This window comes from Orycteropus afer, unplaced genomic scaffold (genome assembly GCF_000298275.1).
Source record: "Orycteropus afer afer isolate SDZICR_OR568_19922 unplaced genomic scaffold, OryAfe1.0 scaffold00050, whole genome shotgun sequence".
Classification (NCBI taxonomy): Eukaryota; Metazoa; Chordata; class Mammalia; order Tubulidentata; family Orycteropodidae; genus Orycteropus; species Orycteropus afer.
Genome location: NW_006921637.1, coordinates 1,721,187 through 1,738,205, shown reverse-complemented (window position 1 = coordinate 1,738,205; position 17,019 = coordinate 1,721,187). Strand labels below are relative to the sequence as shown.

General features: G+C 36.0%; 1 protein-coding gene across 1 annotated transcript in view; it reads right to left on the bottom strand.

Annotated features, from left to right (window-relative positions):
• The window catches only part of ARID4B (AT-rich interaction domain 4B), a 136,720-nt gene that overhangs the window by 23,165 nt on the left and 96,536 nt on the right, over positions 1–17,019 (bottom strand). The window contains exons 17-19 of the mRNA XM_007938506.2: positions 12,784–12,868; positions 9,724–9,916; positions 714–1,931 (exon numbers count right to left, since the gene is read on the bottom strand). Of these exons, the coding sequence (XP_007936697.1) occupies positions 714–1,931; positions 9,724–9,916; positions 12,784–12,868 (1,496 nt within the window). The remainder of the gene's footprint in view (positions 1–713; positions 1,932–9,723; positions 9,917–12,783; positions 12,869–17,019) is intronic.

The window sequence follows — 17,019 nt, the reverse complement described above, 5'->3', positions numbered from 1 at the left end:
AGAAAAATGATGACAGAAGTATAGCTATGGCACCATCAAATGGTACTAATACTTTTGGAAAGTACTAATTTGAATTTCCACTTTTAACAACTTCACGGAAAATCAAAGAAGTATTACTGTACGTTATTAACATACACATTGGTCCTTCAATTTGGAAGCTATGCATCTAAGAAAGCATCAAATTCCTTTACAAACTCACACAAGTTAGTCAGGCTTGAAAATCAGTTTGACACGGTTGTCTGAGGAAAGCAGTGCCTGGACAGTTGGTTGCTCCAAACCCCTACATACAGTATTTGGTTAAGGGTGGAGGGGTCTGTCAATAAATCAAAATGTTTGTGAGAAACTGCACATTACAATTGCAAAAACAATGTTACAAAAATATATTTAAGTTGCTCATGCCATATAGTCAACCAGTGTATAATGAATTTTCAAATAGGTTTGGGTTTGGACTTGGGTGCAATTTCTAAGATGTGTTCTGGTACACTATGAAATGTCTTGGATGGCTCAAGCAAAGAACATTAAAAGTCTTCTTAAGCTTTTAAATACATTCTACTATTCATTATTCAAATTACCTTTAATTTCCATTTTTACCATGTTCACACAAGTACTTCACTTAAACATCTCATGTTATAACAAGAGATAACTTTGAAACCATTTAAATGTTTAAGAGGGGAAATCCTAAAATAAGTCAACATATAGTTTATCCTCCTCACCTTTTTCAGGATGTTCTGGTTCTGGCTGATTACTACTGCTGGAGCTCACACTTGCATCAAAACCTGTTGGTGAGCTATTCCCTTCAGACTGGAGGTCTTGGAGCTCCCCTGCAACACTATCCACCTCAATTGTGCTATCTGTTTCACTCCTGATACTTCGAACTTCTTCTTGGTTTGGAGCCATTGTTTCTGATACAGTTATGGAAGATTGCTGCCGACTGGCTTCTGTTACAGTGACTGATGAAGGCGATTCTGGTGTAGTAGGTGGGGTATTGAGCACTGAATTACTGCCACTACTGGGAAATTCTGCTTTTTTGTCATTGACTTCCACCATTTTATCCTCAATGGGTTTACAATCGACACTGACTGGTACTGGTCTTCCTAGCTCTGCACCGAGTGGACAACTCTCCTCTTCTGCCACAGTCTGCAGTGACTCCTCTGCTCCTGTCTCCTCTGGGGAAGGATGGGGTGGTGAAGCTGCAGCCTCTGTATCAGAGTCTGAAAAAAGTTCCTTTAGCGTTTTTTTAGGCCACTGTCCCTGAATACTTGACCAGACATCTTTTCGATCTTTAGCTCTGCTATTCTGAAGTCTTTCGTCAGAGTTATTTAAAAGCTTTATCCTTTTTTCTGCCACTTCTGAAAATCCTGAATAGAAACCAGTTGTCCTCAGAGATTTTCTTTTTTCCTCCAAACCATTGTATTTCTTAGTTGGTGTCATCTTTGCTTTTGATTTTTCTTCTTCATCTTCATCTGAAGAGCTGTTGCTACTGTTTTCTATGCAAAGCAATTCTTTGTTCTTGACCTTCTCTTCCTTTTTGCCAGGTGATCCAGTTTTTAAACATTCCTCTGTATTGCAATACCTTCTTTTACCACGTTTTACTTGTGGTTTTGAAGATTTATCTGTTGGGTCCTTCTTGACATCCTTTCTCTTTTTTGTGACTTCATCCTCTTCTTCATAATCCGTATCTTCGGATAATCCTTCTATATCTTTTCTTGAAGATCTTTCTGGAGATTTTGACACTGGTTTGGATATTACCAAATCTGCATGGATTTTGTTTTCTCCTAGCAAAGATGGATTGTTTTGTTCCTCTTTTGAAACAAGATCATTTCTGTTATGGGACAAATGATCAGTCTTAGACTCTTCTTTGCCATTATTATCTATGTCCAGAGCACTTATTTCATCTTCCTGCTCACTGTCTTCAGCAGAACTTTCAGAAGCTACAAGAAAAAATTTAAAAGAGTATTATAAGAACATTAGCAACATCTCTTATGTTCACAGCCACCCTTAGTTCCTAGGTTTTATCTCCATTTTATAGGTAAAGAAATTGAGGTTCAGAGAGGTTAAGACACTCACTCAATGACAGGAATGTTCTACATCATGATTGTCATGGCGGTTATACTACTGTATATTTTTTGACAAAAGTCATCCAATTGTTAAGCATAAAAATGGTGAATTTTACTGTATGTAAATTTTACTTGAATAAAGCTATTAAAAAGAGAGAGAGAAGGAAATTCCACCAAATTTATATGAGTAGGAGGTAGTGACATTAAGATATAATCCAAGGTTGTTCTAATTCCAAAGTCTATATTCTTATAAAATTGTAACTTTCATTTTCAGTGTAGTAGTAACAATTCAAAGATTTTATCAATAACGGATTTTCATGGTATATAAAGAACGGACATGATTAACTTAAGTAATTGATACTTTATAAAATATTTATGGAAATTATTCCTTAACTGTTCATTTTAGTAAACCAATTAAACAGAAAAAGAATGTTGTTTTGTTGGTGTTGTTTGACAAAAAGAATAGTTTTTATTATTATTTTCAGATTAACATTTATTGAAAGAGTACTACATGCCAGGTACTTTGATAAGTTTTACACAGATCATCTCATTCAATGCTCACAATAATCCTATGAGGTATGTGTTATTATTAGCCCCATTTTACAGTTCAGGAGTCAGACATTTAAAGATTAAAGTACCCATGGTCAAAGAGCTAATAAAAGTCAAGATGAGATCCAAATCTACATAATTTAAGTTCAAAAATTAGAATTTTAATTACAACTCTTTACTGAGAAATTCATGCCTTTTTAGCTAAGTTTGTTAAATGTGAAAAAATTAAAATGGTTTAAACATTTGATGTTTTCAATATGTTGTTCTTGTATGACTGAAATTTTAAATTATCAAGGCAATAAAACCAAAAAAAAAAAAAAAAAAACACCAAATTCACTGTCGTCTAATTGATTGGACTCATAGCAACCCCTCCTTGGGTTTCTGCTGTGGTTTCTTTACGGACGTAGATTGCCCTATCTTCCTTCTGAGGAGTGGCTGGTGGGTCTGAACCACAAGCCTTCTGGTTGGTTAGCAGTCAAATGTCTTAGGCACAATGTCACCAGAGCACCTATCAAGGCAATACGTATAGTTAAAAAATAATTTTAGACTCATCATGAACAGCCAATAGTCCCTCCTTCTTTACCCAGCCAGCCTTGAAAAGCATCTACTTTAAAGTTTTGTAACTATTTCTTCTGAGCGTTATTGCTATCTCTGAATGATATAAAAAGTGAGCAATTAGGATTTTTCTCTTACCAGTATCCGTATCTCCATTCCTCCATTCTCTCTCTATATAATTAGTTTTAGTTAATAAAATGTATGTATTTATAATATATGTACACGATTCACTATAAAAGTAGAGTACTTGACACATATTCTTTTCTTGTATAGCATTTTTTCAATAGCTTTCAATCGTCTTTTCTGCATACAGTGTCTTCCATAATTATTACAACTGTTCCATTAAGCATTCTATACAGTTCCCCCTTTTTCACCTAATCTCTCTATCGTGGAAGAAGCTCTGGCAGCACAGTGTGTAATGCATTTGGCTGCTAACAGAAGGTTGGCAGTTCAAAACCACCAGCCACTCTACAGAAGGAAGATGGGGGCACTCTACTTCCATAAAGATTTACAGCCTTAGAAATCAAATGGAGATTGCTATGAGTTGGAATCGACTCGATGGCAGTGAGTTTGGTTTTTCTCTATTTTCTGTTCCATCTGGCTAGTTGCTCTCTGGGTCTCCTCTAATAGGTGTCATTGTGGGAAATCCTTTCTACGTTATTTCTTGCATTATATGAGATTAATCTCATAATGAATTAAATGAATCTCCTAATTTTTTTTCTTGGTTTAGTCCTATACTGTGTTACAGCATATCATTTAGTTGTTGTTGTTGTTGTTGTCATATGCCGTCGAGTCGAACCCGACTCATAGCGACCCCTCCTTGGGTTTCTGAGGCAGTATCACTACAGAAGTAGATTGCCCCACCTTCCTTCCGAGGAGTGGCTGGTGGGTTTGAACTGTCAGCCTTCTGTAGTGCCTTAGGCACTATGCTACCAGAGTAGTTTCCTTAAAAAAGGCCCATGGGAGATAAATACTTCTTGTTCATGAATGTATTAAATCCTCAAATTTGTTTGATTGATAACTGGTCACAAAATATCAGACCAAAATGATCTTCCTTAAGAATTTAAAGGTATTGTTCCTTTGCTTGTAATGTTGAAAACAACATTCTCTTTCTCATTTCTTTGGATGATTTATTTTTTTCATTGCTGATATTTGTATAATTTCACAATAATGTACTTCGACATGTCTCTTTTCTTCATTATCATGCAACTGGTAGGCTCTTTCAATTTAAAGATTTATCTGTCATTTCTGGAAATATTTTTTCTTTTACTTATTTGCAAATTTCCTTCCCTCTGTTGTTACTATTCCCTCAGTCTGCACTATTCCTAGATTACTACTCTATGCTACGTATCTTTTCCCTAAAATTTCCATCACTGCTCTTTTTATACTGGGAGGTTTCATCATTAAATTCTAAGCCCCCTATTGAATTTTAGTTTCAAGTTTTTCCTATCATCCCTTTTTCACTTCAAGCTGTTCTTGTTTACAGATATAGTACCATTCTCTGAGATTACTAATAATCAGAGAGATTAATAGTTTACTTTTGTTACCTTCATTATCTGTTTCCTCAATGGTTGTTCTTTATGTTTTCTTTGTTTGTTATCTTTCATGTATATGCGGCAGCTTTCTTTGATTCAGTTTTAAGACTGAATTACTAAAACCTGTGTTAGAGGATTTACTAGTTGATAAGTTTTCCATGAAGGTTGTTGATCAGGGGTCTACTTTATTCTAGGGGATCTCCTATGTCAGATGCAGAATTTTTCTGGGACATTCGATTTCTCCACAGAACTCCAACTCACAACCCATACTGTCTCATCCTGTTCCCAGCCTATCTCATGCATGCAATGGGATATTCTTAGTTGTCTGTGTTCATGTATACATATGAACAATCATTTTTAATTGGAAATATTTGAAATGCCTTGACTTTCAGTTGATGACCAAAAATAAACTGACACTCACCAAGGAAAAGAGAAAATATAAAGAAAAAAATATTTGAAATGTTACAAGCATGCCCATATGGATGCTTACTGTCAAATTTTTTACAGTATAAAAAATACTAAACTAATACTAACCTAAGCTAATTAAATAAATAGATATGGATGTGTGCTGATATGGAAAGAGTTTTAACATTTATTACTACCAAAGGAGCTCTGGTAGCATAGTGGCTAAAGCACTTGACTGCTAACCAGAAGGCTGGCGGTTCAAATCCACCAGCCACTCCTCGGAAGGAAGGTTGGGCAATCCTACTTCCGTAGTGATACTGCCTCGGAAACCCAAGGAGGGGTCACTATGAGTCGGGGCCGACTCGACGGCACATAACAACAACAAACAACAACTACCAAATGAAAAAAAAACCAAAACCACACGGTTCACAGTGTGCTAATGATCACACTTGTATAAAGATTCTATACAAATATACACCAATACATACACATATATCTACAGTACATAGTGGCACATAAACACAATTTCTGAAATATAGACCAACAAGAATGGGGAAAACAGGAGAGAACAGCACTGGAATTTGTAAGTCAGAAAGCAAATGATTAGCTTTTAAGAGATTAAGCCAAATCTCAAGCCAGTAGTAAGGGGAGCTAAAGCACCAACCTAGTTTACCACAGAATCCTCAGTAATCACTGGCTGCATCAAGTACCTATGAAATTGAAAAAGGGGAAGGTATTGTGCAAATATCTTTTGAAAAGTAGTTAGACTCCTAGATCCTTACTCCCAACTCCAGATTGCTTGGTGACTACCTTCTAGAAATTTATTCCCTGGAGACTGAAAATCAGAGGGTTTTTGGCTGGGAAATGATAAGAACTGTTGAAGGCATTAGGTAGAGGTATGATGCTGAAAGCACAGACACCATAGGATTTCAAAGGCTGTGTATTTTTACGGAAGCACAATACCACATTTTTCTCCTATGGAACATCTAAAAGGTTCGAACCACCGACCTTCTGGTTAGCACTGAGCAATGAATCACTGTACCACCAGGGCTCCTTCCTCAACTGCTAAGACTCCCTACCTTTTCCACCATTCTCCTCAACTGGGTCTTAGAATAGTGGAAGCCATTCTTTTATCCTCCAATCAAGGGCCTGGGAGACTCTTCTCTCTGGAATCCAACTTGTCTAAGAGAAAAAGACCTGAAGATACGATATTGGGGAACCCACAGTAAAACTCAAAATCAACAAGTTCCAATCACATGCTCAAGATTCTAGATCAGTTTTCAGTCTTCTTCTCATAATCATGAGAAGACTGCCAAGGAGGAAACAAACAAACAAACACATCTCCACAGGGAAGAGATCAAAATAAAACAAAAAACAAATTGGAGGTAACAGACTATGGAAAAAGAGAAAACTTTTAAAAATTGTAATATTCTTTAAAAGATAAGCTCAATATCAAAGTAAGAAATGTAAAGTATCGTATCCATATTATATAAGAACAGAATGGTATAAAAAATGCAGACAATAAAAGAGCTCTTGAAAATTAAAAACATTATACCAAACCAAATTCATTGCCACCGAGTCGATTCAAAACCACTGTAATAGTCAATAAATATTACAGCCTTCAATAAAAAGATTAGAAGACAAAGGTAAAGAAATTTCTAAGAAATTAGAAGAGAAGGTTGAAAGAATGACAAGCCAAAGAAGATAAGCATTAGAATATATTTCAAAACATACACCACCAAAATAATAGCATATCAAAACTGAGAGAATAAAAATACAGGGGACAAAATAATAAACAAAATTATTAAAGAAAACTGCCCAGAACTGAAAAAACATGACTTTCTAGACTAAACAATCATACAAGTATAAAGGACAATGGATGAAAATAGATCCAACAAAAGGCACACCTTACTGTAGAATTTTAGGACATTAGAAACAAAGATTCTTTAAGATTACAGAAAAAGTGAAAAGCAAAAGGCAAACAATAAAACAAGTCACATACAAAGAACCAGAATTAGAAAACCTGTGTTGTGGAGGAAGCAACACTGGAAGCATGAAGATAAATGGACACCAATAAAATACTGAAGGAACAACTTCTAACACAGACAAACCATGATGTAGAAAAGAAATACTTGCAGACTTCCAGTCACTGAAAATTTACTTTCCCTCTCATGTACTTATTCTTAAGAAAAGTGCCACCAAAATAAGAATAAACTAAGGGTGGAGGGGGTGATACACGAGATACGGAAAACAAAGGAATTCCAACAACTATATTGAAAAAAGATCCCTAGAGTGGGATCTCTCTAGGAAAACAGCTGTATACCAGATGTAGAAAGAAAGGAACCTACACTAGTGAAGTTTAGTCAAAAGAAAGTTGTAATGAGGGTTATCAACACTAAGATGTCTGCTGATACTCTTCACTCTGTGAACGTCCAGATGAACCTGACTAGACTCCTGTTTTGACCATACGTTGATCAAATTCCAGCTCTCCCCTCATTGTCTCATGAGCTGTTACCTGGATCAGCTGAGAACATCATTTTTTTACATCAGAAATGTTCTGCTTTCAACTATTTCTGAAAGCTACAGTCCGTGTAAATCTTGATTAAGTCTAGAATCAGAAAATACTCCCAACTAAGGATATGCCTGCTGTCATTCACTACAACTTGTCAAATATTCTAAATGTGGTGAGTTCTAGTGTTCCCTAGAACTTATGACCTTGCCACACTGAATTCCTAGAGGGGCTGTCTGCATTTTTATACCATTCTGAAAAGCACCTGAAGCTGAAACTACAATGTGATCTAGAGACTCTATTCAGGTAACATTCTCAAGGAGTTTTCATCTAAGAAATATTGCCATTTCTTACATAGCAAGGTTTGTGCTTGTTATTCAGTTTTTAATAACAGTGTCCCCAATATGAATACACATAGGCAATAAAATTACAAAGAAAAGTCAATCAATGATGACATTAAAGTAAGGATACTTCAGGAGTAAGGGAGGGAGGCACAGAATAGTTATGAGTAAATTCTATTTGTTCACAACTGTAGTATACATACTAAAGTTCAGATTATTGTTCTTTAAACTATGTATTTTTTTTCCATTTATCACTCTCTATGTCTGATGCAACTGAAAAATTTTTTAAATGCTCTTTAAAATATTTATACTTCTTTATTTATAGAATGAGTTCATGGAAACAGTCATCTGAAATAAGACAGACAAAAAGCAATTTTCATTACGTTAAAAAAAAAATAAAAATTCAACGTTACTGAAAACATAAAATATTTTGTGGAGATGCATTCTTTGACCTTTTTCTTTTTTTTAAATTTTACTGTGATTTGGGTGAAAGTTTATAGAGCAAATTCATCTTCCATACAGCAGTTCACATATACTGTGTCTCATGACATTGACTGTAATCTCCCATAGTGCAATAGCTCTCCTCCCAATTCCTCCCCACAGTCACCTCTTCCTTTGGTCCTTCTCTCCCATGCACTCCTGCCCCCCAAGCTGTCTCCCTGTGCATACACAGTCCTTCTGTTCTCCCATGATTGATCTCTCCAAGGAGTGTATCTACCTAATGGAAATGTTCAGCTTATATGCCTGCCTTTTGTTTGGTTGGAAGCCACAGGAATGGGGTTTAATTCCAGAACTGAAGGGCAGCTAGAGGCCATAGGCTCAGAGGTATCACCAGGCTCTATCAGACCAGCAAACCTGGTCCCCCCCCCCCTTTTTTTAAAGACTTTGACAGAATCAGGTCCTCCCTTTCCTTGTCCAATCAGACTTCATAAATCTCCCTCTCTAGTCCTTATTGGGCATTCTGGTGGTGTAATGCCCAAGGCATTTGACTGCTAACCAGAAGTTTGGTGGTTCAAACCCACCAGCTACTCCTTGGAAGGAAGATTGGGCAATCTACTTGCGTAGAGATACCACCTCAGAAACCCAAGGTGGGGTCGCTATGAGTCGAAACCAACTCAACTGCAGTGAGTTTGGTGGGTTTTTTTTGAGTCCTTACTGCTTTCATAGTGCTGAAGGCACTTGACTGCTCACCAGAAGGGCTGGCGGTTCAAACCCACCAGCCACTCCTCAGAAGGAAGGTTGGGCAATCCTACTTCCGTAGTGATACTGCCTCGGAAACCCAAGGAGGGGTCGCTATGAGTCGGGGCTGACTCGATGGCAAACAACAACAACAACAACAACTGCTTTCATTATTTGATATTTACTTCATTCTTCCATAAATATTAAATAACAATGCCATCATAAAAGAAGTACTAGTGACATCCAAATAAGCAAACTTTGGCATTCTTTGTTAAAAATATAGTCTTTATTTTATAACACAAACTATGTTTTTACATGGCAATAAAGATGATGCCTGAAAAAGAAAATACAGTAACAGTATTATAGGGCTGAATATTAAATTTTAGCTAAAATTTAATGTTGCCCTTATATCTATTAAAAATAAAAAGACAGCTAAGCCTCAATCAATGGCCAATTTTATTTCAAGTAATAGTGGAGCCAACAAAATTCTCATTCAATTAAATAGCAGGATTTTTGCAATCTCACTGAATTACCTTTAAAGAATCTTATAAAAAATAAAATGCTTGCATGCAGCAGGATGTTTTTATGCTTACCTTGAAGTCCATTAAGGATAGAGGTAATTTCTATGGATTTAATATGAGCTGTATCAGAGTTTTTGGCATCAGTAAGATCCAGTTTGGATACCATTTCAGGAGATGGATTTGTCTGAAATGGTGGCTTTGATAAGCGTCGAAGTTTACAGTTTTTGGGAGAGTATTTTTCATCTTTGTCTTTGTCTAATTTATTCTAGGTTAAGAAAAAAAGAGAACAGTAAGTCACATTAGCCATGACTTATTACGTATTTATTAGTAAAAAAGTCAAAATCCATTTTTAACTCAAAATTATAGAATGTATTATTAAGTATTTAACATAAAAAGGAAAAATATAAAAAGCCTCCAGCAAAACAACCAAACAAGTTTTTTGAAAGTTATTTAGCATAATACTACAGGATGAGCAAAATGTTTTCGTATGATATTCATGACATATTTTAATAGTGGAAATCATTAGCAACCAGATAGGCTAGTAGGCTAGCAAGCCTACATACCACTTATAATTGGTGTTACAAAGTCTTCAAAATTAAATCACAATAGGCTTAAATTAAGTATTTATTTTAAAACAAAACAAACACTTAGCAGTTTTAAAACCTGTAATATTCTTATTACAAAAGGTGGGTTGAGAAAGACAAAATTCTAAATACTTTCATTCAGTTGGCAGCTGAGAGAAACTCTTAATAAATGATATGTTGTAAAGCCAAGTCACGAGCAACCTTCCTCCCTCACACATAAATGCTTCAGTAAAAAAATGGTGAATTTTCTCAAATTCTCTGCTTACAAATAGATGACCAGAGGCTAGCTAATGTTTCTTGGAAACCATTTTTAAATTTAGCTTTGAAATAATTCATAGAAAACATATTTCAGACAAGCTTTCAAAAGCATGATGTAACAGCAAACAATTCTTAAGTCCTATTATACAGCCACACTAAGAGAACCTGAGTAACTATTTTTACAGTTTTCCAAGGGTGCTACATACCTAATACTACTCTGGATGCATTGGAGAGAAGTTAAATATAATGGATTCTTTCAGGCTGTGGTTCTCAAAGTGTAGTCCCTGGCCTAGTAATATCAATTATCTTCTTGGAACTTGATAGATATGCAAATTCCTAGATCCAACTTCAAACCAACTGATTCAGAATCTCTGGAGATGGGGCCCAGCAATCTGGGTCTTAAGAAGTTCTCAAGGTGATTCTGACGCATGCTCAAGTATGAAATCCACTGCACTAGAGCATTTGGGCTTAATTCTTTCACAGACTAGTTGAGAAAATTTATACAGTGTACCACCTATCAATTATTAGTACTATTTTTACCTCCTGTTGTAGCCTTTCACTACTTTATGACTTTATTCCAAATGTCATAATCTATGCTATTATGTATATGGAGGCAGAAATACTTTGGCGGTATAGTGCCTAAGGCATTTGACTGCTAACCAGAAGGTTGGCAGTTCAAACTCACAAGCCACTCTCTGTGGAAGGAAGACTGGGCAATCTACTTCCATAAAGATTTACCACCTTGGAAACCCAAAAGGGGTTGCTATGAGTTGATGCCAGTGAGTTTGCTTTTTTGTTTTAGTCCAAATATGGTACTTAATACCTGTTACAGCACAACCTCTAAAACAGTGTTTCTCAAGGTCAGATGAAACTGAGTGAGTGGGGTGTGTGTGCAGTATCAGAAAATTACCCAGAAAGCTTTTCCAAATTATATGCCCCTTCCCTCATGACCAGGATATTAATATGCCTAGGGAAAGACCAGGAACTGAATAGAGGCACAAGTATTTACGATAAACTCTAAACTACAGCCTAATTCTGTTTTCCTCACCTTTACATCAGAAGTACTGCTCTAAAATTGCTTTGTGTACAACACTGGCTATCTTAGTGCTGCAAAATGCTCTCTCAATATCTAAAAAACAATGCTAAATACAGCATGATCCATACTTTCCAGTAAAGACACACAGTGAAGATAAAAAGAAGTTTGAGAATGCTTGAGATATAGCTACTGGGTTGCTACACTGAAAATTAAAAAACATGGATCCAATATTACAGTGAAATAAGAAAAACCACTTTAGGAGAAAGCTTTCACTACTTAGGGCCACTAGCTCTGCTGGCATAGTGCCTAAGGCATTTGACTGCTAACCAGAAGGCTGGAGGTTCGAACCCACCAGCCACTCCTTGGAAGGTAGTCGGGGCAATCTACTTCTGCAGGGGTACTGCGTCAGAAACCCAAGGAGGGGTCACTATGAGTAGAAATCGACTCAATGGCATTGAGTTTGGTTTTGAGTTAGAGCATCATTATTAACAGTAAGGCAAATAGCTTCTTCTTTTGCATATGAAGACTGAATTTCAGAAACTATTAAGTATACCAACTACATGTACTATTCAAACTATTAAAAATCACTAAAGATAAAGCTTATTTTTAAAATCTAGTTAATACTCTATTTTATTATCAAATATTTAAAAAGATTTAGTCATAGAATGAATAATAATAAGAATAATTCTATCACACATAGAATAAAAGTATCATTAATTTTCCACATGAACTCATTAATTTATCTCTAGGAAATGTGGCTAGTAGTCATCTGAACATATTCTAGACCATTCCCTAGAGTCAGGAAAAAAAATGAAAAGAAAAACAACGGGCTCTCATCTGCCTTCCGGCACCTCCTTTTCTACTTCTAAATAGTTGACAGCTATGATAGTAACCCATGTCTCCTATCAACATTGTCTTACATCTCACAGTTGGGACTGAAAAAACCTCAAAGAGCATATAATATTGTTTCCAAAATACCTTTCTATAACCTAACAGAGTTAATGGAACTGTGCTGGTGAAGTGGATAAGGCACTTGACTGCTAATTGCTAGGTCAGTGGTTCAAACACACCAGCTGCTCTGTGGAAGGAAGATGGGGCTATCTACTTCCGTAAAGATTTACAGCTTTGGAAACCCAATGGGGGTCTCTATGAGTCAGAAACGACTCAATGGCAGTGAGTTTGATTTGTTTTTTTTAAACAGAATTAATTGTGCCAAAACATTGAGCTATGATGTGTAGCAAAATAAGCACTTACCTTTATTTTCTTCCGATGTTTTATTTTTGGCACATTTTTATCAGCAGGCCTTACTATTTTATCTGCTTTAATCCATTCATCATATCTAAAATTGAAGGAAATTAATGTAAATATGTAAAACACATACTAAAGAAATGACTATAACATATCAACAAGAAATTCACAGATAAAACCTTAGTATTTTAGAACTGGAAAAGACCTTAGAGATCATTTAGTTCAACTTTCTCATATGATGAATAAGATTACCAAGGCCCAAAGAGAAAGATGTTAACATCAAGGGCATGATGTTAGCTATGGCTTAAACTAAGACTACAAAGGAAGACTTCTTTGACTCCTATATCAGGACTCTTAACTTTGTTGTATCAAAAACAAATCAAATCTGAACAATGACTTTTAAGAGAAACTACGACTCGACGGCACATAACAACAACAACAACAACAGCATTTTTTACACTTTAAAAATTTTGTTTTGTTTTTTATCTGTGAATGGATAGATGGGTGGACAGGCTGAACAATTATGTATGTCTATGCAACAGGGGAGTGTGCCAATGACCATGTATAGGATTGACAGACAATGTTTCTACAAGTGTATTTATATAGTCTGCAAGAATTTCCAGGTATATAGTAAAGCTGACAATGGACGGGGCTGTAGTCACTTCTTGGCCACAGCCAGCTACCCGGAAGGAGCAAGTAGTTGGACTTGTGGGCTTGGGACCATGGTCGCAGGGGACATCAAGCTCAACTGGCATAACATACTATACAAAAACATTGTTCCACATCCTACTTTTGGCAAGTAGCAACTGGGGTTTTAAAAGCTTGCACGGGGCCATCCAGATGCAACAATGAGTCTCTCCTCATTCAGAGCAAAGAAGGAGGAAGAAAACCAAAGGCCCATGGAAACAATTAGTCCAAGCAACTGGTACACCATGTGATCCTCAGCCTACATGACTATGAGACCAGAAGAACCAGACGGTGCCCAGCTACCGCTGTCAACCACCTGGAGGGGCACCTATGTAGGAGATCCTAGATAGAGTGGGAGAACAATGTGGAACAAAACTCAAAATCATAAAGAAGAAGAGAAAAAAAAAGGGACCAGGTTAGCTGGTCTGATAGAGCCTGGTAGAACCCTTGAGACTATGGTCCCTAGCTACCCTTCAGGTCTGGAATTGAACCCACTCCTGTGGCTTCTGGCCAAACAAAAGACAGGCATATGAGCTGAACATTCACGGTAGGCTGATACACTCCTTGGAGAGATCAATCAATCATGGGAGAACAGAAGGGCTGTGTATGCACAGGGAGACAGCTTAGGGGGCAGGAGTGCACGGGAGGGAAGGACCCAGGGAAGAGGTGGTGGCTTTGGGGAGGAAGTAATAGGACAGTTGTTGCACTGTGGGAGATTACAGTCAATGTTATGAGACAAAGTGTATGTGAAATGCTGTATGGAAGATGAATTTGCTCTGTAAACTTTCATCCAATTTTTTTTAAAATTTTGTTTGGTTTTTAAGCAATAAATATGTAATTTTTCTTTAGACACATCAGGGAGCTAAGGTAATATGCTATAGTTTTAAAAAAGAATTATGTGATAGAAAAGTATCATATTTTCATAATTTATGGGCAATGCAAGAGCACCTAGGGAAAAAAAAAGTCTGCTTATAAAATATTCTGCAATGTTTTTCAGTATTTCAAAAAATCTTAGCCCTTTGCTGTTGAGTCAGTTCGAACTCATGGCAACTCCATGTGTTAAAAAGTATAACATAGGACTTACTTGGCTGTAATTTTTATGGAAGCAGACTGTCAGGGCTTTCTTTCACAGTGCTGCTGTGTGCGTTTGAACCACCAACCTTTAAGTTAGCAGTCAACTGCAAACAGTTTGTGCCACGCAGAGACCTTCTCAGTATAATCAAATGCTTTCTACAATAAGAGTAGATAGAGCTATGATGACCTCGCTATTTACTGCAAATAGTCTGCCTAATTACTACTAGTCTGCTAGTTACTACTGACTGCAATATAGCTATTTGTGTAAAACAAAGAAGCAGCAATAATTTATTTTTGTAAAAACCCAGCTAGAAAGAATAAGAATTTTAAAAATAATTAATAGTTCCTTTTGTGTTCAAAAGTGTTTTTTTTTTTTTGTAGAAAACTCACTGACATTCTAAAGTTTAAAACATGATTTCTGAAAATGAGATTTTAAGATAAATTGTCCAGATTACTAGAAGTACTAAATGAAACAATGTTGTTGTTGTTGTTGTTATGTGCCGTCGAGTCGGCCCCGACTCATAGCGACCCCTCCTTGGGTTTCCGAGGCAGTATCACTACGGAAGTAGGATTGCCCAACCTTCCTTCCGAGGAGTGGCTGGTGGGTTTGAACCGCCAGCCGTCTGGTTAGCAGGCAAGTGTCTTAGCCACAATGAAACAATAGAGGCCCCAAATCAGAAAGCAACTGACTTGGGTCATTATCTGACTAATAAATTATAATTCTTGCTTTAGAGGAGGTCTGGAAAGTTTCTATAGCAACTCCTGGGCAGAGTTATACTCCTGGCGCAAACTTTTATTTGCAGTAAAACTGAGGACTCCACCCTACACATGGAGTTGTGTTTGTTGTTATTAGCTGGAAGTTGTTAAGAAAATCAGAGAGAATGAGGAAAGAAAGGTTATGAGCTCTAGGAAACTTCTGACATAATCTCTACTTACTAGTTTATGTGGCCTTGGTCAAGTGACTCTCATCAAGTCTAGGTTATTTCTGTATAAAGTAAAACTAACTGCATATGGTTTCTTGAGGGTCAAATATGTAAATACTATGAAAAGCTTTAAATCAAGTATTATTCTTTTACTAAACACACTCCTTTTGGTGTTTATACTAGCACAGCAGTACCTACCTATATTTTTAGAGTACATTTACCTTTCTAATTAATACCAAAAATTGCATTATGCTTGAGAAGAAAGAAATTCAGTTCTTTCCAAAACTGGACGCATGGTGGAGAACAAATAGAAAGTATCTCCAACTAGAAGTTGTTCTATTTGAGTATGGTTATGGAAGGGAGTCAATTATACCAACTTTTGTTTAAAACAAAATAGAACAAGGTGTTGTGTTTTTTTGTTTTGTTTTTTTTCCCTTTTGAGATTAACTGAGATAGTTCATGATAGATACAAATAACATCAATGTAAGCTAAACAAAGACATTTTTACTATCAGTAAGAATAAAACTTATCCAGTTCAATTTACATTTTTGACATTTTTAATTTTGAACTAGGTAAAATAGTAGCTTACAATATAAGACTACATCCATCATTTTTTACCTCTGTATATTTTACATGAAGCAACAAACACATCAAACACGCAAAACACAGTTACTATCCCTGTAGTTAAAATGCTCACTGACAGAAGTATGAGTCAAAGGTAGAGTGCTATTTGTTTCATAAATTCTTTTAGGAACAAGATAGAAGGAATATATACATAAATAATAATGGATGCTCCATGATAATAATTTTCTCCTCCAACAAATTATAAAGTAAAGATGGTATGAGGTGACTGATCATTACAGGAAGGTTAAGAAGTTAGTTTTTTATACAGAGAGCATGTTGGACAAGGCAGGACACAGAAAAGACAAAGTGTTAGATGAAACAAATTATATAAATAATTCTGAACTATTTGAACAGTATTAATATAAACACCAGTTGCCCTGCAGAAGGAAGATGGGGCAATCTACTGTAAAGATTTACCACCTCGGAAACCCAATGGAGGTCACTATAAGTCAGAATCAACTAGATGACAGTAACTTTTTTTTTTTTTTTTTAAATATAAACACTATATTCTGGATATCAATTTGTTTTAAAATTCTTACTGAGTATTCAGTATGGCTTTATGAATTTCCTTGGCTTTTATTGGGATAGTTATATGGTAACTAAGCTAATACCATGATTCTTATAGCATTTGCCTTCTTCTTATTCTACTTTCTCTGTGCCTTATTTCTGTTGTGATTCAGGCATTCTCTTCTTCTAACGTTATCTTTTAAAATTTTTTCTTAGCCAGATTTACAGTCTTTTTTAAAAAATGTAAAAATATAATATTGCTAGTATTATTCTAATTATTAGCCTTCAGAACTAAAATGTGTCTTAAAATTCTACCAGTGAACTGATTTCACAGATTAAGAAAGTCAAACTATCAGAGTGAATTGACTTTGCAAGTAATAACTTGCCAAAAAGCAGTATGTGGGGAGTCAGAGGAGAATGGGAAAGT